At 37.3% G+C, this 26,657-nt stretch overlaps 1 protein-coding gene across 1 annotated transcript; it reads left to right on the top strand.

The window, feature by feature from the left end:
- Positions 1-377: 377 nt before the first annotated feature.
- On the top strand, positions 378-26,651 carry LOC125917362 (major facilitator superfamily domain-containing protein 8-like). The gene is made up of 4 exons (XM_049623584.1): positions 378-540; positions 14,346-14,437; positions 19,918-19,961; positions 26,197-26,651. Exons 1-4 carry the CDS (start codon positions 476-478, stop codon positions 26,491-26,493), a joined length of 498 nt encoding a protein of 165 aa, XP_049479541.1. The 5' UTR covers positions 378-475; the 3' UTR covers positions 26,494-26,651.
- Positions 26,652-26,657: the final 6 nt, after the last annotated feature.

Below are 26,657 nucleotides of genomic sequence, written 5' to 3'. Positions count from 1 at the left end.
CTTAGGGCGCCTGCTGTCCAGCTGGCCGAGCCTCCCGGCACTGTCCTTCCGGGGCTCCCAGGACTTGCCTTCGGTCGGAGCCCCAACTGCAGCGACTGCAACCTCTCCAGGCACGTAGGAGCAAGGGGGCGCAGAAAGCGAAGCCTACAGAGAGGGACGAGCCCGGGGCGGGGTAGCCGTTTAGTCACGCCCTTAACCCCTCCCCCGCTGTTCCCCACGAAGTCCTGGGAGGCAACGAGGTACCGATGGACGTAAGAAAGCTAGGACACAGGGCCCCGCCCCTGACCTCTTCCCGCCCTGCCAGGTCCAGACTACGCCGTGACTCCGTCACTGACCTCGGGGCGCTCCACCCACTTCTAGTTGGTGGGCGCGCACGCGCACTTGCCGGCTTCTTTTGACAGCTTTGGCCAAGTGAGAAGGGAGGGGAGCAGGAGGTGTCGCGAGAGTAGGCCTCCGCCTCGTAGGCGGTGTAACTATGGCGAGTCCGGGGATCGACACCGAGCAGGAGCCGCTCTTAGGCGACCGCACACCCGGAAGCAGGTGAGCGGATGTTGGGAGAAAGCCCCCTCATCTTCCTGCGCTATTGGGACTGGCCTCTTTCCTGGCGTCAGCCTTACGGAACCGAAAGATGGGTCTCAGGGCGGCGGGAGGCTGCGGCAGGTCGGGTGAGACAGGCAGATGTGCTCCTGCGCCTGAGAAAAGAGGTCCGCGGTGAGCCAGAGGGTTCTGGTGAAGGTGTCAGAGAAACTCAAACTGCTTTCATTCCAACAGTGTTGCAGCCTTTAAGTGTCTACATTCTGCATTCCTCTACAGAACTCATCACTTTACACGTCTCCCAGAAGTTCCGAAATGAGGGTTTTAATCGATGCTTGAAGATACCTCTCTTAGGTCGCCCTTTATTATTTCCAGTTATTTTAATCCTAGTTTATGGACAGCAATTTAGAATTGTTACAGTTTGTCTCTTACTCCGCAATTAAGAATCTATTTTTGTTTTTAAGAAAATGGAATTAAGTATCATTATGTTTGAAGCCTAATTTATCAAGTAATTTAATGCACAGTTAAGCTGTCAACCACCATGTTAATTTTTGCTCATTTGTCTCTAAAGCACCAAACTTTTATTTTAACCACTTTGTTTGAAACTCTGGACAGTGTATCTCTCTGGTCCCCAGTTTACTAAACGGAATATAGGCATTGCAGATTACCTATATTTTAAATTGAGATCAATACAATTATTATCAATGTTGAAATGTGTCATAATAGAGTGATGTCCTCAGGGCCTATTGAGACATTTTGGACTATTTGCTTCTATATTAGTTTTTTTCTTCTACACTACTTTCTTACACTTCCTTACCAATTTATTCTGCACTTGCTACACTTTTAATGTTTTCTGTTTACTTTTTAGTTTTTCTGCCTATTCTGTTGGTGGCTGACTATTCCCCATAATGTTTTTATTATCTTTTGACAACTTTTGTTTTTGTTTCTGTCAGCAACCTCTCTTCTCCCAACTTTATTTTCAGACTTCTAGTTTGCTGCTATTTTGAAAACCATATCTAAGCTTAATAGAACTATGTGTAGTTAGAATATGGAAGCTATGACTAGGGCTAACGATCTGTCTTATTAGTCAAATGCACGTGTTTCAGTGCATAGATTGCCAAATTTGGATTTCTCAAACTTCTGCTTCTTCCAGGTTCTTGGCTATCTTCCAGATAGATTCAGGATCTTTGAGTTAATGGTTAGATGTGGTCTTGCTATACATTCTGTCACTGTGTCCAAATTGCTTTTAAAAAAGGACTTACTTTTGGCTTTGATTATGTCCTTGTGATTGAGGCTCATTAAGGTGCATCTAAATTCAGATGTTCTGTCCATAAACAGTACTTGACTGAGATCCTAGATTTAGCATTTTAAAAATAAGATATTTTGAGAATAATTCAATAAGTATACCATCTTTAAAAATACAGTTGGATTCTCTAGTAAAGTGAACAAATATGTAATGGACAAGCGGTATTCACTTTGAGTAAATTGTAGGAACTTCAGCCTAGTTCACCACCAACTTTTCCTCACTAGGAAGGTTAGTTTTAGTTTATTGGTCTGATGAGTCCTGGGTGGTCTCCACTGACTCTGTCTACAATGTTTGAGAGAACAGAGGTTGGCAAATTTTTTCTGTAAAGGTCCTGATGGTAAATATTTTAGGCTTTGCAGAACAAGAGGCAAAATCAAAGATACGGGTACTTAGATAACAAGAAAGAAAACAAATTCTCACAAAAAATTTGATAATGAAATTTATAATAAATGAGTAAAATCTTTTTGTAATACAAATCAATGAGGAATAGATTTCAGGGGTGGCATTTTGCTTAACAGAGTTAAAAGTTAATGTTTTCTTTAAAAAAATTTTTTTCTAATGTTTATTTTTGAGAGAAAGAGAGACAGCGTGTGAGTGGGGGAGGGCAGAGAGAGAGGGAAACACAGAATCCAAAGCAGACTCCAAGCTCTGAGCTGTCAGCACAGAACCTGATGCGGGGCTCGAACTCATGAACTGTGAGATCATGACCTGAAATGAAATTGCACGCTTAACCGACTAAGCCACCCAGGCGCCCCAAAAGTTAATGTTTTCTATTAAGTTGATCACAAGTACTCACAAATATGTTCAAATAGTAACAACTATTCTTAGTTCACTGGTGATCTAGAAACAGGTGATAGGCTGGGTTTGGATTGAGGACTATAGTTTGCTGATCCCTTTCCGACAATATCCTAAAATGTTACAAGTGCTTAAAATTTTTCTTTGCAACTCCAGCGTAATTTCTGTAATACAAATATTGCTATGACTTCTGGTCTTGTAGAGCATATCCTTATAGAACATTCTCAATTTATTTCTGTCTTCTAAATTCTGTACGGTAACACCATTACACTATTCTGTCAGTGAGCACACACTTCTTTCTCTTATCTTCTTTGGATATAGGTTCTTTTTTGCTCTTCAGTAGTTCACAGATGCTCTCTCTAATAAATGTGTAATTTTATTTTCCCCCCAGTAAATCTAGAATCATTTTTTGAAAATAAAGAACTGCTATTTATCCAAGGCTCCTTGTATTAAATAATGATCTATTGAACCTAAATTTGGCACTTTATTTCTGTTAACTTTTATCTAACTTATTTTGGTGACCAATTCACTCCAGCATATCATGAATTCTTTCTAGTTTTTAAGTTACAGGCTTGATACACATATTATCATTTGATGTATTATAGTTTGAAATGAAAATGTTGAGCGGGACAAAACTCTAACATTATAATTTCACTTAAAGGAGAATCTCAAACGGAGAACTAATATCAGATGACAGCAGTAATAGTCGAAAGGAATCAAAAAGTTAAATTGCCTTGGAAGTGCAGCATTCATTCTTATGCCTTTGAAATACAAGACAGAAACCTTAGAAACTCAGTCTTAGCCATGTGACATGGTTGAATCATCAAAATTAACAAAATACAGTAAAAATTGAAACTTCATTGAAGAACAGCTATACTCCAATGTTCTTACTCTCTCTAACAAAGTAGAAAGATATACTTCTTCACTAAAATTATACTTTTTGAATTAAAAAGAAGGAAAAAGTAAATTTCTTTATTTTGAAAAATTTCAAATCCATAGAAAAATTGAAAAAGCGGTACAATGAACACCTGTATACCCTGTGACTAACCATTAGCCTTGTTCACACTCCTCAAATCTCTATACACATACAGCTCTCTTTTGCCAAACTACTGAAAAGTAGGTTGCAGATATCATGACACTTTTATCCCAAGTATTTCAGTGTGTAGCCTGCATCTTCTCAAAATATAAACATTCTTTTATACAACTGCATCACTGTTATCATAGGTAAAAATATAATACTAATGCAGAATATCATGCAATATACAGTCTAAACTGAAGAATATTCATTTGTTCCAAAACTGTACTTTATAGCTATTGTTTTTTTTTTAATAGGATCCAACTAATGGTCATGCATTGTTATAGGTTTTTTATACTCTCTCAACCTATAAACTGTTCCCTGATCTTTTCTCTCTATTCTTCCCAACATTGAATCCTTTAACAAGTCTAGGTCAGTGTTCTGTAGAACATCTCACATTCTGGATGTTTGGCCTGTTTCTTCTTCTTTTTTTTAAATCTTTATTTTATTTATTTTTTTTTCAATATATGAAATTTATTGTCAAATTGGTTTCCATACAACACCCAGTGCTCATCCCAACAGGTGCCCTCCTCAATACCCATCACCCACCCTCCCCAAATCTTTATTTTAAATAGGTTTCATGCCCAACTTGGGGCTTGAACCACTGACCCTGAGATCAAAGTCCCATGCTCCACTGACTGAGCCAGCCAGGTGCCCTTGGACTGTTTCTTCTTTTTTTTCTTAATAGGAATGTTTCATTTTTTCTATAATTTATTTATTTATTATAATTTACATCCAAGTTAGTTAGCACATGGTGCTACAATGATTTCAGGAGTAGATTCCTTAAGCCCCTTACCCACTGAACCCATCCCCCCTCCCACAACCCTTCCAGCAACCCTTTGTTTTCTGTATTTAAGAGTCTCTTATGTTTTGTCCCCCTCTCTGTTTTTATGTTATTTTTGCTTCCCTTCCCTTATGTTCATCTGTTTTATATCTTAAAGTCATCATATGAGTTGAGTCTTATGATATTTATCTTTCTCCGGCTAATTTCACTTAGTATAATACCCTTTAGTTCCATACACATTGCTGCAAATGGCAAGATTTAATTCTTTTTGGTTGCCGAGTAATACTCCATTGTATATATATACCACATCTTCTTTATCTACTCATTCATTGATGGACATTTGGGCTCTTTCCATACTTTGGCTATTGTTGATAGTGCTGCTGTAAACATTGGGGTGCATGTGTCCCTTCGAAACAGCACACCTGTATGCTGTGGATAAATACCTGGTAGTGCAATTGCTGTGTCGTAGGGTAGTTCTATTTTTAATTTTTTGAAGAACCTCCATACTGTTTTCCAGAGTGGTTGCACCAGTTTGCATTCCCACCAGCAGTGCAAAAGAGATCATCTCTCTCTGCATCCTCACCAACATCTGTTGTTGCCTGGAGTTGTAGCCATTCTGACAGGTGTGAGGTGGTATCTTATTGTGGTTTTGATTTGTATTTCCCTGATGATGAGTGATGTTGAGCATCTTTTTGTGTGTCAGTTGGCCATCTGGATGTCTTCTTTGGAGAAGTGTCTATTCATGCCTTTTGCCCATTTCTTCACCTGATTATTTGTTTTGGGGGTGTTGATTTGAGAAGTTCTTTATAGATTTTGGATACTAACCCTTTATCTGATATGTCATTTGCAAATATCTTCTTCCATTCTGTCAGTTGCCTTTTAGTTTAGTTGATTGTTTCCTTCGATGTGCAGAAGCTTTTTACTTTGATGAGGTCCCAGTAATTCATTTTTGCTTTTGTTTCCCTTGCCTCTGGACACGTGTTAGATAAGAAGTTGCTGTAGCCGAGGTCAAAGAGGTTTTTGCCTGCTTTCTCGCCTAGGATTTTGATGACTTCCTGTCTTATGTTTAGGTCTTTCATCCATTTTGACTTTATTTTTGTGTAGGGTGTAAGAAAGTGGTCCAGGTTCCTTTTTCTGCATGTCGCTGTCCAGTTTTCCCAGCACCACTTGCTGAAGAGACTGTCTTTATTCCATTGAATATTCTTTCCTGCTTTGTCAAGGATTAGTTGGCCATACGTTTGTGGGTCCATTTCTGGGTTCTCTATTCTGTTCCATTGATTTGAGTGTCTGTTCTTATGCCAGTACCATACTGTCTTGATGATTACAGCTTCATAATACATCTTGAAGTCTGGGATGGTGATGCCTCCAGCTTTGGTTTTCTTTTTCAAGATTGCTTTGGCTATTCGGGGTCTTTTCTGGTTCCATACAGATTTTAGGATTGTTTGTTCTAGCTCTGTGAAGAATGCTGGTGTTTATAGGTATTGCCTTAAATATGTAGATTGCTTTGGGTAGTATTGACGTAACAGTATTTGTTCTTCCTATCCAGAAGCATGGAATATTTTTCCATTTTTTTGTGTCTTCTTCAGTTTCTTTCATAAGCTTTCTGTAGTTTTCAGTGTATAAATTTTTTTTTTACCTCTTTGGTTAGATTTATTCCTAGGTATTTATGGTTTTTGGTGCAGTTGTAAATGGGATCAGTTCCTTGATTTCTCTTTCTGTTGCTTCATTATTGGTGTATAGGAATGCAACCAATTTCTGTATATTGATTTTGTATCCTGCTACTTTGCTGAATTCATGGATCAGTTCTAGTAGTTTTTTGGTGGAGTCTTTTGGACTTTCCATTTAGAGTAACATGTCATCTGTGAAGAGAGAAAATTTGACCTCCTGCTGGCCAATTTGGATGCCTTTTATTTCTTTGTATTGTCTGATTGCTGAGGCTAAGACTTCCAATACTATGTTGAATAACAGTGGTGAGAGTGGACCTCCCTGTCTTGCTCCTGACCTAAGGGGAAATGCTTTCAATTTTTCCCCATTGAGGATGATATTAGCGTTGGGTCTTTTGTATATGGCTTTTATGACCTCAAGGTATGATCCTTCTATCCCTACTTTCCTGAGGGTTTTTATCAAGAATGATGCTGTTTTTTTGTCAAATGCTTTCTCTGCATCTGTTCAGAGGATCATGTGTTTATTGCCCTTTCTTTTATTGATGTGATGTTTCACATTAATTGTTTTGTGGATATTGAACCAGCCCTGCATGACAGGTAGAAATCTTACCCGGTCATGGTGAATAGTTTTTGTAATGTATTGTTGGATCTGGTTGGCTAGTATCTTGTTGCAGATTTTTGCATCCGTGTTCATCAGGGAAATTGGTCTATGTTCTCCTTTTTAGTGGGGTCTTTGTCTGGTTTTGGAATCAAGTAATGCTGGCTTCATAGAAAGAGTTTGGATGTTTTCCTTCCATTTCTATTTTTTGGAACAACTTCAAGAGAATAGGTGTTAACTCTTCTTTAAATGTTGGTAGAATTCCCCTGAAAAGCCATCTGGCCCCAGACTCTTGTTTTTTGGGAGATTTTTGATTAGTAATTCGATTTCTTTACTGGTTATGGGTCTGTTCAAGTTTTCTATTTCTTCCTATTTCAGTTTTAGTAATTTATGTTTCTAGGAATTTGTCCATTTCTTCCAGATTGCCAATTTTATTGGCGTATAATTGCTTATAATATTCTCTTATTATTGTTTTTATTTCTGCTGTGTTGGTTGTGATCTCTCCTCTTTCATTCTTGATTTTATTTATTTGGGTCCTTTCCTTTTTCTTTTTGATCAAATTGGGTGAGGGTTTGTCAATTTTTTAATTCTTTGAAATAACCATCTGTTCTACTGTTTTCTTGGTTTTGAAATTATTGATTTCTGCTCTGATCCTTATTATTTCCTATCTTCTGCTGGTGTTGGGTTTTATTTGCTGTTCTTTTTCCAGCTCTTTAAGGTGTAGGGTTAAGTTGTCTACCTGTGACCTTTCTTCCTTCTTTGGAAAGGCCTGGATTGCCATATACTTCCCTCTTATGACCGCCTTTGCTGTGTCCCAGAGGTTTTGGGTTGTGGTGTTATCATTTTCATTCACTTCTATGTACTTTCTAATTTCCTCTTTAACTTCTTTTATTTATTTAAAAAAAATTTTTTTTAACGTTTATTTATTTTTGGGACAGAGACAGAGCATGAACGGGAGAGGGTCAAAGAGAGAGAAGGAGACACAGAATCTGAAACAGGCTCCAGGCTCTGAGCCCTCAGCATAGAGCCCGGTGTGGGGTTCGAACTCACGGACCTTGAGATCATGACCTGAGCTGAAGTCGGACGCTCAACCGACTGAGCCACCTAGGTGCCCCAATTTCCTCTTTAACTTCTTCGTTAGCCCATTCATTCTTTAGTATGATGGTGTTTAGTCTCCAAGTATTCGTTATCTTTCCACATTTTTTCTTGTGGTTGATTTCGAGTTTCATAGAGTTGTCTGAAAATATGCACAGTATGATCTTGATCTTTTTGTACTTGTTGAGGGCTGATTTGTGTCCCAGTATGTGATCTATTCTTTAGAACATTCCATGTGCACTGGAGAAGAATGTGTATTCTGCTGCTTTAGGATGAAATGTTCTGAATATATCTGTTAAGTCCATCTGGTCCAGTGTGTCATTCAAAGCCATTGTTTCCTTGTTGATATTTTGATTGGATGATCTGTCCATTGCTGTGAGTGGGGTGTTGAAATCTCCTACTATTCTGGTAGTACTATCAATGAGTTTCTTTACGTTTGTGATTAATTGATTTATATATTTTGGTGCTTCACATTTGGAGCATAAATGTTTACAATTGTTAGATTTTCTTGGTGGATAGACCCCTTAATTATGATATAATACCTTTCTTCATCTCTTGTTACAGTCTTTATTTTAAAATCTGGATTGTCTGACATAAGTATGGCTACTCTGGCTTTCTTTTGGTGACCACTAGCATGATAGATGGTTCTCCATCCCCTTACTTTCAATCCTTAGGTGTCTTTAGGTCTAAATTGGGTCTCTTGTAAACAGCATATAGATGGATCTTGTTTTCTTATCCATTCTGTTACCCTGTGTCTTTTGATTGGAGCATTTAGTCCATTGACATTTACAGTGAGTACTGAAAGATAAAAATTTATTGCCATTATGTTGCCTGTAGATTTGGAGTTTCTGGTGGTGTTTTCCAGTCCTTTCTAGTCTTTGTTGCTTTTGGTCTTTTTTTTTTTTTCCCCATCTTTTCTCCCTTCAGAGAGTCCCCCTTAAAATTTCTTGCAGAGATGGTTTATTGGTCACAAACTCCTTTAAGTTTTGTTTGTCTGGGAAACTTTTTATCTCTACTTCTATTTTGAATGACAGCCTTTCTGGATAAAGAATTCTTGGCTGCATATTTTTCCGATTCAGCACATCAAATATATCCTGCCATTCTTTTCTGGCCAAGTTTCTGTGGATAGGTCTGCTGCAAACCTGATCTGTCTTCCCTTGTAGGTTAAGGACTTTTTTCCCTTGCTGCTTTCATGATTCTTTCCTTGCCTGAGTATTTTGTGAATTTGACTATGATATGCCTTGTTCATGGTTGGTTTTTGTCAAAACTAATGGGAGTCCTCTGTGCTTCCTGGATTTTGATTTCTGTGTCTTTCCCCAGGTTAGGAACTTTTCCACTATGATTTGTTCACATAACTCTTCTACCCCTTTCTCTCTCTCTTCATCTGGGACCCCTATGATTCTGATGCTGTTCCTTTTTGATGAGTCACTGATTTCTCTAATTCTTAATCATGCTCTTTTGCCTTAGTCTCCTTCTTTTTTTCTGCGTCATTGTTCTCCATAAATTTGTCCTCTGTATTGCTGATTTGCTGCTCTCCCTCATTCCATTCTTGCTGCTGTGGCATCCATTGGAGATTGCAGCTCAATTATAGCACTTTTTATTTCATCCTGACTAGCTTTTATCTATGCAGAAAGGGATTCTAATCTGTAACTCCAGCTAGTATTCTAATTATCGTGATTCTAAATTCTGGTTCAGACATCTTGCTTGTATCTGTGTTGATTAAGTCCCTGGCTGTCATTTCTCCCTGTTCTTTCTTTTGGGGTAAATTCCTTCATTTCATCATTTTGAAGGAAGAAAAAGAATTAATAAGGTAAAAAAATTAAAATTAAAAAATTAAAAGCAACACACAAAAATCAAATAAAGGTTGCTAGATCCTAGGTGTGTTCTGGTCTTGTTGCTAAAATGAGCTTGATAGATCAGAGAAAAAAGGGAAAGATAAGAAAAGAAAAAAAAAGGAAAATGTTTGAAAATTTGAAAAAATGAATACAATGAAAGAATAAAATGAAATGATGGAAGTAAAAAATAGAATTTGAAAAATTTACAAAAAAGGGGCGCCTGGGTGGCTCAGTCGGTTAGGTGGCCAACTTCGGCTCAGGTCATGATCTCGCGGTCTGTGGGTTCGAGCCCCGCGTGGGGCTCTGTGCTGACAGCTCAGAGCCCGGAGCCTGTTTCAGATTCTGTGTCTCCCTCTCTCTCTCTGACCCTCCCCCATTCATGCTCTGTCTCTCTCTGTCTCAAAAATAAATAAACGTTAAAAAAAAAATTTAAAAAAAAAAGAAAAATTTACAAAAAAGTAAAAAAATATATAGAAAAAAATTAAAAATATTTTTGATAGAAATGGAGAATAAAAATAAATTTTTTCTCTTTATATATTCAAGAATAAGAAAAGAAAGGAAAAAAAGTTGAATAGTTGGTTCAGCAAACAGACTGAAGTACGATTGAAATTACATCGGTTTCCCCTAGAAGTCAAACTATGAAGCATTTTATAGTCCATAAACTAAGCAGGTGGAGAGACTTGTGTTGTTTCTGGAGAGTGAGGTTGGTCCAGTTGGGCAGGGCTTGGTGTATCAGCTCCGTTCTCTATTAGATGCCGCTGCTTAGTTTACTGGGGTGGATTGCTGTGGCACATGTAGGCGTGAATGTGCTTGTGTGGGAGGTGTGAAAATGGCATCACCCATCTACCCAGCATCTAGTATCAGAACTCTGTGCTCTCCCCAACCAGCAATTGCACACCCCTCCTTTTTCTCCAGCTTCCATCCACTCCCCCGCTTTTACACTGTCCGTGACCAAGCCACCAGGTTGCCTGGTGGCACCTCCCTCCTATGTTTTATCTCAGATGTGGGTGTGTTTCCCAACCCCTCACTTCTGAGGGACTGTGGCTTTGACCAGCTCAGACCTTCTTGGGAAGGGTCTCACTGAGCAATGGCTGGGTGCTGGCCCTACCCCAGGAACGTTCCGGAGACCATGCTGCTGCTGATGCCCAAGGACTGCGTCTGGGTTCCAGCCCACCCCAGAAAAAGTTCACGTGGTCATGTAGCAGCAGCATTTCAGGGATTATGGAAAATCACACACATCTGGCACCAGGCTTACCCCTTAACATCCTTGTTCCAGCACCAGCCAATGTGGTTGTTGTCCGGGGTCCACTGGACCTTTGCCTGTGGGGAGGCTGCACAGCCTCTACCAAATGTCCTCCCAGCAAGGGAACTGCCTCTCCCTGTGTGACCTGAGGACCCTGAGGACCTCACCCACTGCTCCTGGGGATTCACCCTTCCTACCAGTGCACCACCACGTATCAAGCTGCAGAGCTTCAGACTCTGGACTCCCCCCGTTTATAGTCTTAATAGAATTTAAATCTTCTCTTTGCTCCTTTCTCCCTTTTTGTTCAGCCCCTTGCATACTTTCTTTTCTCTCCAGCTGCTTTCGGGCAGGGGGGATGCTTTCTGTACTCTCCCCATCTCCGTCCTCTCTCCACAAGCAAAACCAGCTCTGTGCCCTCCACGACTTTCTCCTCCAATTCACCTCTCTGTGTTGAGGACCTGCTGAATTATCTGGTTCAGGTTGTGCAGATTGTTGTGTGAATCCTCAAATCAGTTTTCTAGGTGTGCAGAATGGTTTAGTGTTGATCTGGCTGTATTTCAGGACAAGGGATGCAAAAAAACTTCCATGCTGTTCCACCATCTTGGTCCCTCCCCTGGCCTGTTTTTTTTTTTTTTTTTTTTAAATAGGTCCTCGTCAAACATTCCTGGCATGGACATCCCACGGGTTATGTTGAGAATATGTCAATATATTAATGTTAGAAGACATCAAATGCTAGGCCATCCCACTATTGGGGATGCCAAGCTTGACCACTTGGTTAAGGGAGTGACTGCTGGGGTGCCTGGGTGGTTCAGTCAGTTAAATGTCCAACTTCGGCTCAGGTCATGATCTCGTGGTTCATGAGTTCGAACCCCACATTGGGCTCTATGCTGACAGCTTGGAGCCTGCATCAAATTCTGTGCCTCCCTGTCTTCTCCTCCCCCACTTGCATCTGTGTGTGTGTGTGTGTGTGTGTGTGTGTGTGTGTCCCTCTCTCTAAAAATAAAAACAAAAAGAGGGTGAGTGGTATAAAACTTAATTTCCATTTTGTAATTGGAAAGTAGATAGTGAGGTGATACTTTGAGGCCCTGTGACTATCCTGTCCTCACCAACCTTTCAACCAGTTGTTTTTGTATCCATGAATGACCCTTGCTTTCATCCATTATTACATGGAAACTAGGTATTAAATAGTGATTTTATAATTCTGTCATTCTTTCAATATTTAATAGCTGTCATTAAAAAAAGGAAGTTTTGACTGAGCTCCAAATCAAGTTGAAGTCTCTCAAATAAACAATTTTATTACATTTTTTTCACAATCAAATTATTTACTTCTCTGGTTTCCTAACTTAGATAAGATCTGAGCAAAACAGTTATTTGACATTTTCAGGCTTATTTTTTTTTTAACGTTTATTTATTTTTGAAGGAGAGAGAGACAGAGTGTGAGTGAGGGAGGGACAGAGAGAGAGGGAGACACAGAATCTGAAGCAGGCTGCAGGCTCCAAGTTGTCAGCACAGAGCCTGACATGGGGCTCAAACTCACAAACCGCGAGATCATGACCTGAGCCAAAGTCGGACGTTTAACCGACTGAGCCACCCAGGCGCCCCCAGGCTTATTTTAATGATAGTCCTTATTTATGATGGTCAGTTTCATTTTTGATCTCCAGGAAATAATAATGGGTTCATTAAAAGTGTAATACCCCGTGCTGGAAGTAATACCAGAATACAGTGCTGTGGGATTGAATGGTGCATACCTTTTCCTGCTATGTAATCATCTGCATTATGTATTCCAAATTCCAAAATACTGATTTCCAAATACAGATGGTCCCCAACTTATAATGGTTTAACTTAAGATTTTTCAATGATACATTGGTGCGAAAGTGATCACTTTTGGTAGAAACCATGTTTCACGTTTTGAATCTTGATCTTTTCTTGGGGTAGGAATGGTAGAATATTCTTGCAGTGCGAGATAGTGGCAGCGAGCCTCAGCTCCCAATCAGTCATGTGATCACCAGAGTAGCCAATCTATACACTTCCAACCATTGTACCCATACAAACATTGCATTTCTCATTTTTAGTACAGTATTTTATAAATTACATGAGATATTCAATACTTTGTAATGAAATACATTTTGTGTTAGGTGATTTTGCCCAACCATAGGCTAATGTTAGTGTTCTGAGCCTGTTTAAGGTAGAATGAGGTATTAAGCTCTGATATTTGGTAGGTTAGATGTATTAAATGCATTTTTAACTTAATCTTTTCCAACTTGCAATAGGTTTGTTGGAAGGTAACCCAACTGTAAGTCAAGGAAGATCTTTATAGGCCTTTGGGATTCTGCTATTTTTCAAGTATGCTACATTATGGTGAAAGGTCTATTTTTAGGGAATGGCATATTCATATATATTGTATCAATAACTAACATACCTGGCACATAGTAGATCTAATTAATATTATCTTTCTTCTTCATTCACTCTCTACCACTCCCAGTCACAACACATCTGAAAAAAAAAGTTTCTTTTTTGAAGACTAAGTTGACAACTCTAAGGTCTATTTTAGAAAATTTCTTTTAAACATAAGAAGGCATTTTGCCTGTTGTGTTTATCTTAATTATTTGAAAACATATTGTTCATATTAAGGTAAATTTGTTAACTCATTCTATATGTGTATGTAAAAATGTAATGATACATGTATCCCCTAGATCCTTGAAGTAGTGTGTGTGCTTAATATATTGCCCTTACTCCAGGTCACAGGCTTATATGAGAGATCAACCCAGTCTAGAGGGACCTTGGACTCTTCTTTAGTCAACTAACAGACTTGTCTGGTAACTCATGTTGGAGCAAAGGCAAGTGTTCTAGAGGTCCCAGGACTAGGAATGTCTTAGGTCACATTAAACTTTTCTGGTGTCATTTCTATATTAATTTTGCTGAAAGTACCCTGCCAAAATAGCTTCCTACAGCAAAGTCAATTTACTGTCCTCAAGTAGAACATGTCATAATGATGACAGTAATCATTTTTTTAAAATATGTAATAGTTGTATATCCCATCAGTGTGAGATCTAATTGTAGCTAGTTTATTTGATTTATTTTGATAGACTTTATTTTGTCAGTTTGACAAATTCCAACACTCAATTTGTAGTAAGTCAATGATATCAAAATAATTGGTTGACAAAATGTTATGCCTTTTTAAGCTACCTCATGTCTCCCAAGTTTCTATGTGTAATAAAGCACAAGTATAATCCATGGAAATTCACAGAAATATTGCTTATTCATAGATAATTAGTACAGCAAATATCAATATTAATAAATTATAGCTTTGTCATAGCATTTTTATTACTTTAGGGGAGAGAAAATAAAATTGTGCCACAGAAAGATTTGCACATAATGAGATAACATTAAACTACTTTTTTCTTCTTTACACCTAGAGAATGGGATATTATAGAAACTGAAGAGCATTATAAGAGCCGATGGATATCTATTAGGATTCTGTATCTTACTATGTTTTTCAGCAGTGTAGGTAAGTATTAGAAATTATATAGAATTTAAAAATTTCAGATAAAGTATCTTATTTTAATGTCACTTCATTTTTTTAATTATTTTGTATTTTAGTAAAAATCACATAAAATTTCCCATCTTACCCATTTCTAAGATCAGAAGTGTTACATATATCTACATGGTTAAATAACCAATCTTCAGAATGTTTTCATCTTGCAGAACTAAAACTCTTTACCCATTAAACAACTCCTCATTTCCCCCTCCTCCCAGGCCCTGGAAACCACCATACTTTCTGTTTCTTTGAATTTGATGATTCTAGATATTTCATATAAGTGAAATCATACAGTATTTTTCTTTTTGCAAATGGTTGATTTTATTTAGCATAATATTCTCAAGGTTCATCCATGTTATAGTATGAGTCAGAATTTCCTTTCTTTTGAAGACTAAATAATAGTCTATTGTATATATGGTGGGGAGGCAAATCTTTTCCTCTACTTTCTTAGGTTCTGTAGCTGGTACCTTCAAAATAAAGCAATGGAAGACAGATCAACAAGAAAAAAAGCTTATACATTTATTTGATGTTAGTTATTTTTACATTATACAGACCTATACACTATACATTATAGAAAAGTGAAAACTCCAAAGAAATGGTTAGAGCTGGGGGATTATATACTATTTTAACAAAGGGCAGCGATTGTAAAGAAATGACTAAGGAAAGGAGTTCGGGCTTTCTCCAGGAACCCCCTACTGTCCTAATGTATGCCTTACTAGAGGAAAAACAACCTTAGCTTGACAATTCCTAGGCCTCTGTTGTATTATGAATCTTCTTTAACATATGAAAATCCCTTTAGGAACTTCCTCTTGGCTTTATCTTCCCCAACTCCATGATATATAAAAGGTCACCTTTATAACACAGCCCTTTCTGCCCATGGGTCCTGTCCCTGTGCTTTAATAAAATTACCTTTTTTGCACCAAAGACATCTCAAGAATTGTTTCTTGGATGTCAGCTTCGAACCCCCACCATTCAAAAACCCCATCAAAGCCACTAACTTACAGTGCAGAGCCTGCTTGGGATTCTCTCTCCTCTCTGCCCCTCTCCTGCTTGTGTGCTCTCTCTCTTCCTGTCTCAAAATAAATAAATAAACATTAATAATAAAAAAAAAAGAAGTAGAATTGCTGAATCACATAACAATTCTATTTATAAGTTTTTGAGGAACTGCTATACTGTTTTCCATAGCTGCTATACTATTTGTACATTCCTACCAACAGGCAGGGTTCAAATTTTTCCACATCCTTACCAACTTTTATGTTTATTTAATATTAGTCATTCTAATGGGCATGAAGTAGTCTCTCATGGTTTTTTTGGCTTGTATTTCCCTAATGATTAGTAATGTTGGGAATATTTTCATATGCATATTGGCCATTTGTATATCTTTGGGGAAATATCTATTAAAGTCCTTTGCCCACTTTTTTTTATTAATTTTTTTTAATGTTTATTTATTTTTGAAACAGAGAGAGAGAGAGCATGAACAGGGGAGGGTCAGAGAGAGAGGGAGACACAGAATCCAAAGCAGGCTCCAGGCTCTGAGCTGTCAGCACAGAGCCTGACGCGGGGCTTGAACTCACGGACCATGAGATCATGACCTGAGTCGAAGTCGGACGCTTAACTGACTGAGCCACCCAGGCGCGCCACCTTTGCCCACTTTTTAATTAGGTTTTTGTTGTTCAGTTGTAGAAGTTCTTTATGTACTCTGGATATTAACTCCTTATCAGATAAATGATTTGTGAATATTTTCTACCATTCTCGGACTCTTCTTTCTACTCTACTGATTGTGTCTTTTGATTCACAATAGTTTTTAATTTTGATGTAGTCCAATGTATCTGTTTTTTTTTTCTTTTGCTGCCTGTGAACTCATTTAATTTTTTTTAAGTTTATTTATTTATTTTGAGAGAGAGTGAGTAGGGGAGGGGCAGAGAGAGAGAGGGAGAGAGGGAATCCCAAGCAGGCTCCACACTGTCAGCACAGAGCCTGAAGCAGGGCTCGATCCCATGAGCCTCGACATCATGACCTGGGCCAAAATCAAGAGTCAGATGCTTAACTGACTAACCCACCACATTGACACAAATTGTAAAGCAAGAATCTTAATCTGTATACCTTGATGTATTTTAATCTATTAACATTATTTCTGAAAATATAGTTACTAAAAAGTAAAACTTCATGAGGAAATTTTAATGTTAAGAACTGTACTTATGTTAAAATGATAAAGAATGAATATATATAGGAGTTATCAATACTGTGACAATTTTTAAAAAAGTGTTTTAAAGAATCCATTCTTTTTCCAAGCTTAGATCCTTTAAGTCTATAGGCACAGATTTTACAGGTGGTATCTTTTCCCTGACACAGATTTACTGAAGGCCATTTTACTAAATTTTTAGAACTACTTTTCTTTATCTTTTCTATTTACCCCAGTCACTCTCTCACACTGAGTAAAAATATATTTTAAATAAAGCTAAAATGAAAGAAAAGTACAAAATAAAGGATATTTTCAACAATTCTTTGTAATGCAATTTCATTTTGGACTGTGTATCTATTAGGGTGCCTTCTACAAATATCAGGGGAAAAATGTTGATTCAAATTGGCTTAAACGGTAATTTATTTTTTCTTGTAAGATACCCATAGTAGGACAATTCCAGGTGAAGTTCACTGAGGTTTTGGTTCTGTTTCCCACTATATATTTTGGTTTTCTCCTCTTCTATGCACTGACTTCACTATAGCAAGGTTGCAGCAGCAGCCCAAGGTGTCACATCCATTCATGATAATTTTTATTGATCAAAAGGGACTTTTTTTTTTAAACTTGCACAGAGATAAGCAGTCCTTTCTTAGAGGTCCTGAAGTAGGCTTCCCTTCCCTTTTCACTGGTCAGAACTGGACCCTGTCAATTTCTAAGCCCATCATCAACTAGGATAGTGGGATTATCCTGATTGAATTCTTTAGACTAACTGGATTTACCCTCTGGAATTTGGGTTGGAGACAGTTTCTCTTAAAGTCTGTGGCTTTGTGGAGGAATGATGGATACCTGAATAAAAATGGGATTCTATCAGGAAGGAGGATTCTACCTACACAATGAGTGTTGTTTCGATAGCAACCTCTGCAATAGCTTTTAATTTTTTTCATTTAACTTCCATGGGCAGCTGGGTGGCTCAGTCAGTTGGGCATCCAACTCTGGCTCAGGTCACAATCTCAAAGTTAGTAGGTTCGAGCCCTTTTTCTGTCTCTGTGCTGACAGCTTGGAGCCCAGAGCCTGCTTCATATTCTGTGTCTTCCCCTCTCTCTGCCCCTCCCCCGCTTGCATGCGCGCACTCTCTCTCTAAAAAATAAATATTAAAAAGTTAAAATAAAATAAAATAAAATACTTCTAATTTATGGGGCACCTGGGTGGCTCAGTTGGTTAAGTGTCTGACTTTGGCTCAGATCATGATCCCACAGTTTCTGAGTTTGAGCCTCTCATCAGGTTCTCTGCTGTCAGCACAGAGCCCACTTCAGATTCTCTGTCCCCCTCTCTCTCTACCATCCCCCACTTTTGCACACACTCTCTCAAAAATAAACATTTAAAAAATAAAGTACTTCTAATTTATTTAATAACAACAGAATATTATTCAGCTGTAAAAAAGAATGAAATCTTGCCATTTGCAGCAACATGGATGGAGCCAGAGTGTATAATGTTAGGCCAAATAAGTTAGTCAGGGGAAGACAGATACTATATGATTTTGCTATATGATACTTGCTCAATTCAAGTATGTAGAATTTAAGAAACAAAATAAATGAGCAAAGGAAAAAAAAAAGAGATAGACAAACCAAGAAATAGACTGTTTAATGTTTATTTATTTTTGAGAGAGAGAGAGAGGGAGACACAGAATCCCAAGCAGCCTCCAGGCTCTGTCTGAGCTGTTAGCACAGACCAATGCAGGACTCAAACCCACAAACTGGGAGGTCATGACCTGAGCAAAAGTCTGTTGCTTAACCGCTTAACCACCTCAGCCACTCAGGCACCCTGACTCTTAACTATAGAGAACAAACTGATGGTTATCAGAGGGGAGGGGGAGGTAGGAGAATGGGTGAAATAGGTGATTGGGGATTAAGGAGTGCACTTGTCATGATGAGCACTGGGTAATATATAGAAGTGTTGAATCACTGTATTGTATACCTGAAACTAATGTAGCACTGTAATGTTAACTATACAGGAATTGAAATAAAATAAAATATAATAAATAAAATGAAATACTTTTAATTTTTAGTACTCCATTATCTAAAATTAAATAATTTCCATTTTAATGGCAAAAAAGAATTATTTTAACTTTAGATTTTAATTAACATGTTAAACATTTTACCTGTTTTTAAGTTTCTTGATTGTGAAATTGAGCCTTGATTTCAAATATTAGTTTACTCTTTCAGTCTGCTTTTCATCAAAGTCAATGTCAATTCAAAATACACTAAAATTAAACTAATAATTAAACTATTTTTAATATAAGCTTTCTAAAAAGAATGAAGTACTGATACTGGTACAACATGGATGAAGCTTGAAAGCATTATGCTAAGAAAGATGCCAGACACAAAAGACCACATGTTGCCTGATTCTATTCATATGAAAATCTATAGAGACAGGTAGATTAGTAGTTGCTTCAGGCTGGTGAGCATTAGGATGGAAAGCAGCAGAATAGTAGCTAAAACGTCCAGAGTTTCTTTGTGATGTGACTAAAATGTTCTAAAATGGACTGTGGTGATGTTGCACATATCTTTGATTATACTAAAACCCACTAACCTGAGTGCTTGAAATGGGTAGATTGTATAGTATGTGAAGTATATCTTAATAAAAGTGTTTTTTTTTTTTAATGGCCTTTATAGAATTTTGATTGAATATGCCTAACATTTAAAATTGACAGATAGGATTGGAGTTTATCATTACAGCTCTTAAGCAATAAAGGGTAGCAGAGATAATGAGTTTTCTTTTAAGGTATAGCCATCTTGAAGCCTCATGGTTCTTTATAGCCAATTCCTCCTGTATATGATCATTTTCCTTTTCCTAGACTTCCCTACTGTCGATTATCTCTGCCAAACAACACACATTAGAAGTCTACCACTTCCTCTTTAACAGAGTAGCTTTTCGTCCACTCAGTTCTGCTTGTAAGAACTTAACAAAGCTTTCAGTAATTTATTTCTGTTTACAGTAAAGACATGTGAATAAGGAGAAACAGGTCCTCTGCTTTTATTACCCCAATTATGACCAGGGACATAATCATAATTACATATGATTTTCAAGTCTTTAATATTTATTTCCCTTCTAATAAATACAATTCCATTGCTTAATAAGTTAAACATTTTGGGGAATAAATTTGTAAATTGAGAATGATATTTTAAAGCCCATGTTATAGTTTAAAAAATTGTATCTATAAATAGTAATGACATCATTTTAAGTATAAATAACAGGGTTTGCTTCTTTACAGGATTTTCTATTGTGATAATGTCAATATGGCCATATCTCCAAAAGGTTTGTACACTTCAATCTATTATTCTCTTAAGTAGCTATAGTAGTAGTAACTCTTACATAGTTAAGAGTTTTCTTGACAGTCTCTTTGGTAGTCTATTGATTTAATCTTTACTAGCATGACTTGAGATAATAATTCTTCCAGAGAGGCTTATAAGTAAGGTGATCCAGTGCTTCATTGTGCAAACCAGAACACTCTTGAAGTGAAGGGAGCACTATACCAGGAAAACAGAATTATACCTGGATAGTCCTAGACAAATGTAGATGTATGCTCACCTACTTATTAGCCGCTTTCATATCCCACCAATGCCCTCTCCCTGATAAAAAGGAAACTAAATTACTTATAGTCTGAATTCCTGAATGGTACAAATGACATTTCTATGGAATACTTTTGTGCTTTCCCGTAGGGTTTTCTGGTTGACATTGTGAAAAGAATAGATAATACATGTATTTCGATGCTGTGGTTACTAGATGGGGAGGAGGGCCTAACAAGAAGATGCAAGTTTAGTAGGTACCCTGGCATCAGTTAATCATCAAGTCCTGCCAACTCTTTAAAAAAAAATTATTTGGGGCGCCTGGGTGGCGCAGTCGGTTAAGCGTCCGACTTCAGCCAGGTCACGATCTCGTGGTCCGTGAGTTCGAGCCCCGCGTCAGGCTCTGGGCTGATGGCTCGGAGCCTGGAGCCTGTTTCCGATTCTGTGTCTCCCTCTCTCTCTGCCCCTCCCCCGTTCATGCTCTGTCTCTCTCTGTCCCAAAAATAAATAAAAAAAAAACGTTGAAAAAAAAATAAAAAAAAATTATTTGACATATAACATAATATAAATATATGTCAATTCTATTTTAAATCTCCAGGAATGAATTTACTAAAAATCAGTATATAAGTTGCAGACGTTATCTATAACAATATTTCAGTTAAGGTTCTTTTTTTTTTTTTTTTTTATTTTTTTTTTCAACGTTTTTTATTTATTTTTGGGACAGAGAGAGACAGAGCATGAATGGGGGAGGGGCAGAGAGAGGGAGACACAGAATCGGAAACAGGCTGCAGGCTCCGAGCCATCAGTTCAGAGCCTGACGCGGGGCTCGAACTCACGGACCGCGAGATCGTGACCTGGCTGAAGTCGGACGCTTAACCGACTGCGCCACCCAGGCGCCCCTCAGTTAAGGTTCTTAATGGAGTTCTCTGTACTCTCCAACCTCCTATTCACTCCTGAACCTGCTACAGTCTGATTCACTCCTCTGCTACCATGAAACTGCTCTTATTAAGGTCTCCAATGATTTGATTCCTGACCAAATAGATACTTTTCGGTCCTTTGCGTGACATTTGGGTAGTATTTGACATTGTCGACCTCTCCCTGCTTCTGAAAACCCTCTCTTAGCTTCCGTACATTACTCTGTCCTGGCTTGGCTCTTTAAATATTTGTTATTAAATTCTTTTCTGAGTTTTCTTTACCAACTTGTTCCTTGTATGTTGGTTTTCCCCAGAGATTGGGCTGTGTGTGTGTGTGTGTGTGTGTGTGTGTGTATGTGTGTGTTGTAGACTAAATCCTAAGCTTTGGCCCATATTAGATCTATAGCCAACAATTTATTAGACGTATCTACTTGAATTAATCTAGGTTCCTGGGGCCTTTATAAATTTTTCTGCATTTTTTTCTGAGATGCTGTCCCTCCCTTCATCTTTCCTTTCCTCTGTCCTTCCCTTCCACCCTTCTTCCCTATTATCTTTATCCCTATTATCTATTATCCCTATTATTAAAAATAATGTGCCTGTGATACAAGAAGCTTATTGACATTTTATACTTAATTTTAGATTTTTTAGTTTTTATGAATTTTTAACTTTTTGAAAATGCTAACTTTTAAAATATATGATATTATAAAAGGAATAAGGACAAAAATACAAATTTCATTTTTTTTACTGAGTTGGTGCCATATTCACATTGCTATTTTGAAAATAAATAAAAATTTATATGACATGAAATTATTAGCCATGATGTTAAAAATTCTTTCCTTACTGGCAGAATGATTAGAATTATAGCGGAAAATTTAACAATTCTAGAGCAATATTTTCTTTGCCAAAAATATATTTCCATGTATCAAAACTCTTTATTTCTATGATCCCTGTATCTAGTCTGTTTAACCTCAAAATTACCAAAAGAAAGGTATTTACAATAATTAGGTCTACTCAGCACAGTATGTTGAATTTTGAAAAGGTACACTCCTTTCTCCAGATATTTGAAAGATCTTCAAGGGTAAATTTAGTGAGTACATGAACTTGTAACTAGTTCTTTGGCAATACAAATAAAACAATTTCAATAAAAAACCTTTCTCAGGTTATTTCATAATAATAGTGAAAGCTCACTATGTGCCAGGTACGGTACTAAACTTTTCACCTCTTGATATTCATAGCAACCCTATGAAATGATTATTATCTATCCTGTTTGACAGGTGAAGAAACTCACAGTCAGAAAGTTCGGTAGCTTGCTCAAGTCACTCAGCTGGAAGATGGCAGAGCCAAACCTATCTGAAACCAAAATCTGGCTCAACCACAGTGCTGTGTTACTTACTACCTTAAACTGTTTAATGCTTAATTTAAGGCTTCCATCTTTTTCAATAGCATGTTGAAAAATATTACTTACCTGAAAAGCCATCTGTGAGAAAGATAAAAAGCTAGAACACCCCCCCCACCCAAGAAAAAACTCAGAAAACAAAACAAAACAATAAATTATTTGTCTGAAAGGAATTTGGCACCAGTGTAAATCTCTGAAATGTGCTTCTTTCTGACCCTGGCTGATGGACAACCATCAGCCAAGTGATTCCTGAGGTTCTGTTGCCCAGAGGTGGGATAAATATCCAGGAAGATTCATATTCTTAAGATTAGATTTTGAATTGGAAGGATAGGTTATTTTATAGGGCTAGGGAGATAGTGGGAATACTAATGCATGAATTATAATAAAATATAATAATAGAACTGACATATTAGTAAAAACAAAATTCTAAGAAATACTAGTTTTTATATCCTATAGGTAATATTCATTTAGTGTATATATATGCTGACATTGCCCTAAGCACTATACATTGCTCAAATAATTCTTTTAACAACTCTGTGAAGTTATCCTTATTTGACAGATAAAAAATTGAAGCATGTGATTTTTTACCACCAGCTACTCAAATACCTGATAAGTAAAATCTGGAAACTTCACTATGATGAAACCTGATTTGGAAAAATTGTGTTAACTCATCTTTTGTATCCTTATTGCCTAGCACATTTTTTGTCACAGTAAAGGACTTGGTGACTGTTACTTGAATTAATAAGCAATCATCTATAAATAAAAGTTAAAAATGCTTGGAACGCCCATATTCATATCTTAGTTCCCATATCAAAGCATGAAGATTTCCAGAACTTTCACTTTGTCAATATCATTAACATGTTTATAAAGTAATGTTTGAAATTCAATACCATGTACTTTGGAGTGTATGGTTTGTTTTCTTTTTTCTTTTCTTTTTTTTTTTTCCTGAAATGACAGGGATGGGGGAGGGCTTTTGTGTTTCGTTTTTGTTTTTGTTTTGAGAAAATACAGTTCCAACTTTTACTGATGTGTGCCAAACCAAATAAGTTAATTATAGATGGTTACTATACAGTATACGTGAGTAAAGGTCTAAAAGTATGGGTGTGTGGGGGGGGGGGAGAGAATGAGAGAGAGAGAAAGAAGAGAGAGAGAGAGGTGCAGGCAGACAGACATGGGCTATTAGGGGGATGTTGCTAACCCAAACTAAAATTCTGGAAGACTTTAAAAATCAGTTATACCAGAGCTGAGTTTTGAAGGTCTGTAGGAGTTGGTTTCCTGAAAAAAAGGTAGGGGCCAGGGAGTAGGAGGTTGGGAAGGCATTGCTGGTAGAAGGGGACAGTAGAGAAATCAGTGCAAAGGCCTGGAGGCAAAGAATTTGACTCATTTTGGAAACTTAAGACAGTTCTGTGTGACTGGAAGTTAGAATTGGGGGAAGGGTACATGCAGAGAGATGAGGCTAGAGAAGAGACTGTGGCCAACTTGTGAGCTAGTTTTTCATAATAAACAGTTTAGATTTTATCCCAAAAATGGTATGATGGAGATCACCAGAGGTGGCCAGAGGACCAGAAATGAGATGCTGTTACTACTGTTAAAAAGAGAAACACACGAGTGCAGATAACAGTTTAATTACTGAAGTGACACCTGTTGTAGTGTAGAACCTGTATCTCCCAAACCCGTTTTACTTTCCTATTACAATTCTAGCAGAATTTTCTAACAGATTCCAATTTCCAGTCACCATAAAGAATAGTATCCAATTAAAATAAAAGTTTCCATTGGTCTCTGGCAAATATCATTAATATTGTTAGAGCTATCCCCGAGGGTCAGCTTCTGTCCCTGAAACACATACTTGACTATGATCAATTGATATCCTGAGAAGACACTTTCATTCTTTTGCTTTCAAACTACTACACATTTAACATTAAAATTGAGTTTTCACTGCTTTTTTGAAAATTAATTAAAAAATTTTTATGACATGAAGTTATTTTATATTTGTAATAGAGTGATCAAAGGAGCCAAAGGTAATATGGGTAGAAAATGAAAACCAGTGTGCCTAAATTAAGAGATTAAAAAAAAATTTTTTTTAATGTTTTATTTATTCTTGAGAGAAAGAGAGACAGAGCATGAGTGAGGGAGGGGCACAGCGAGAGAGGGACACAGAATCCAAAGCAGACTCCAGGCTCTGAGCTGTCAGCACAGAGCCCAATGTGGGGCTTGAACTCACAAACTGGGAGATCATGACCTGAGCCAAAGTCAGACACTTAACTGACTGAGCCACCCAGGTGCCCCAAATAAGAGATATTTTTAAGGCTAGAACTTTAATATTGTGTATCATTATATGTATTCACTCTTATTTCTCATCCCCCACAAGAAAATGTACCTAAACATTTTCATTTTAAACTATTTAAAAATATCTTTAGAAAAGGCCATGGTTGTCTTTAAGTTGTTCTAACACTTTATATATGTTTAATCTTATTTCCTAAAAATTTATTTACATTTTTTTAAATATTTATTTTTGAGAGAGCGAGCACAAGGGGTGGGGGGGCGCAAAGAGAGAGGGAGACACAGAATCCGAAGTAGGCTCCAGGCTCTGGGCTGTCAGCACAGAGCATGACGTGGGGGTCGAGCTCAGAGATTGTGAGATCATGACCTGAGCTGAAGTCGGAAGTTTAACTGACTGAGCCACCGAGGCACCCCTTATTTCTAAAAATTTAATGGTTCTTATGTTTCCAAATTACTATATAGCCTACCATATATATATATATTTTTTAAATCTGTTAATTTATTCCATAGTCCCTTTTGTAAGCTAAAATTTTCTGTTTTTTGAAAGAATTTCATTTTCTGAATTTAATCATTTGGTTCTCTCCTCAGCATCTATCATGACACATAAACCCTCGTTCAGTGGTAGAACCCTGAATCCTCCATGTTGAAAGGAAGAATTAATAATAGGTTTAATGGGAGAATTATCTTTCAGCTTTTGTGTTTCTATTCTCTTAAGCATTTGACTATTGTGCTCAGTTAAAAAAAATTAAAATGAGGCGCCTGGGTGGCTCAGTCGGTTAAGCCTCCAACTTCAGCCCAGGTCATGATCTCCTGGTTTGTGAGTTCGAGCCCACTTTGGGCTTTGTGCTGACACTCAGAGACTGCAGCCTGCTTCAGGTTCTGTGTCTCCTCCTCTGTCTGCCCCTCCCTTGCTCACGCTCTGTGTCTGTCTCTCAATAATAATAAATAAATGTTAAAAAAAAAAAGATTTATAGTGCTAATGGCTATTTAGCTTATGGAGTAACATAAGTCTAAATAATTGTATTTACTTTATAAGAATTAAAGAATGGCATTTTACTTTTGTGATGTTATTGTTTATACATATAATGTGATTATTTGTAACAAGATTTTTATGAACCAAATCATAAACCATATTCCCCTAATCATTCTAAAAGTTGAAGCTTCCCAAGTATTGTTTCTAGTGTATAGTGAATTGGTAGCATATTTAATTATACTGTAAGAAGTTTGAATACCTTACTATAAGTAATAGTGTTATAAAACTGATATGTTAGAATTATTGTTTTTATTTATTTAAATAGGAAATGTTATGTGGTCAGAAAAATGTGTTTAAGTCGTTTATTAAACTTTACTTTTCTTGGATAACAATTCTTAAAGCATTGTACTTTTTTCTGCAGATTGATCAGACAGCTGATGCAAGTTTTTTGGGCTGGGTTATTGCTTCATTTAGTCTTGGCCAAATGGTAGCTTCACCTGTATTTGGTTTGTGGTCTAATTATAGACCAAGAAAAGAACCTCTTATTGTCTCCATCTTCATTTCGGTCGTGGCTAACTGCCTCTATGCATATGTCCACGTTCCAGCTTCTCATAATAAATACTACATGTTGGTTGCTCGTGGATTGGTGGGATTTGGAGCAGGTAATATGTATGTATGTATGTATGTGTTTGGCTGTTCAGATTCACATTCACCCTGAATTCACCCTCTCTCATCTGGTATCACCTCGTCTCAATCTCATATCTCACAACTCAACATATAGATTTCTCATTGCAAATAGACAAATATCTTTCCTATGATTTTCGCCTTTGTTCATGATATTCCTGTTACCTATAGTTTCTCTATTCTGTTCCCATCATTCTT

Source organism: Panthera uncia, unplaced genomic scaffold (genome assembly GCF_023721935.1).
Source record: "Panthera uncia isolate 11264 unplaced genomic scaffold, Puncia_PCG_1.0 HiC_scaffold_1759, whole genome shotgun sequence".
NCBI classification, from domain to species: Eukaryota; Metazoa; Chordata; class Mammalia; order Carnivora; family Felidae; genus Panthera; species Panthera uncia.
This window is presented reverse-complemented; position numbering and strand designations above follow the sequence as displayed.

What these genes read in the sequence shown, in the direction of transcription:
- LOC125917362 (XM_049623584.1), top strand. Translation starts at nt 476, where the DNA reads ATGGCGAGTCCGGGGATCGACACCGAGCAGGAGCCGCTCTTAGGCGAC. An exon ending in GACCGCACACCCGGAAGCAG is followed by an intron (nt 541 to 14,345) that starts GTGAGCGGATGT and finishes CTTTACACCTAG; the next exon opens with AGAATGGGATATTATAGAAA. An exon ending in TATGTTTTTCAGCAGTGTAG is followed by an intron (nt 14,438 to 19,917) that starts GTAAGTATTAGA and finishes GCTTCTTTACAG; the next exon opens with GATTTTCTATTGTGATAATG.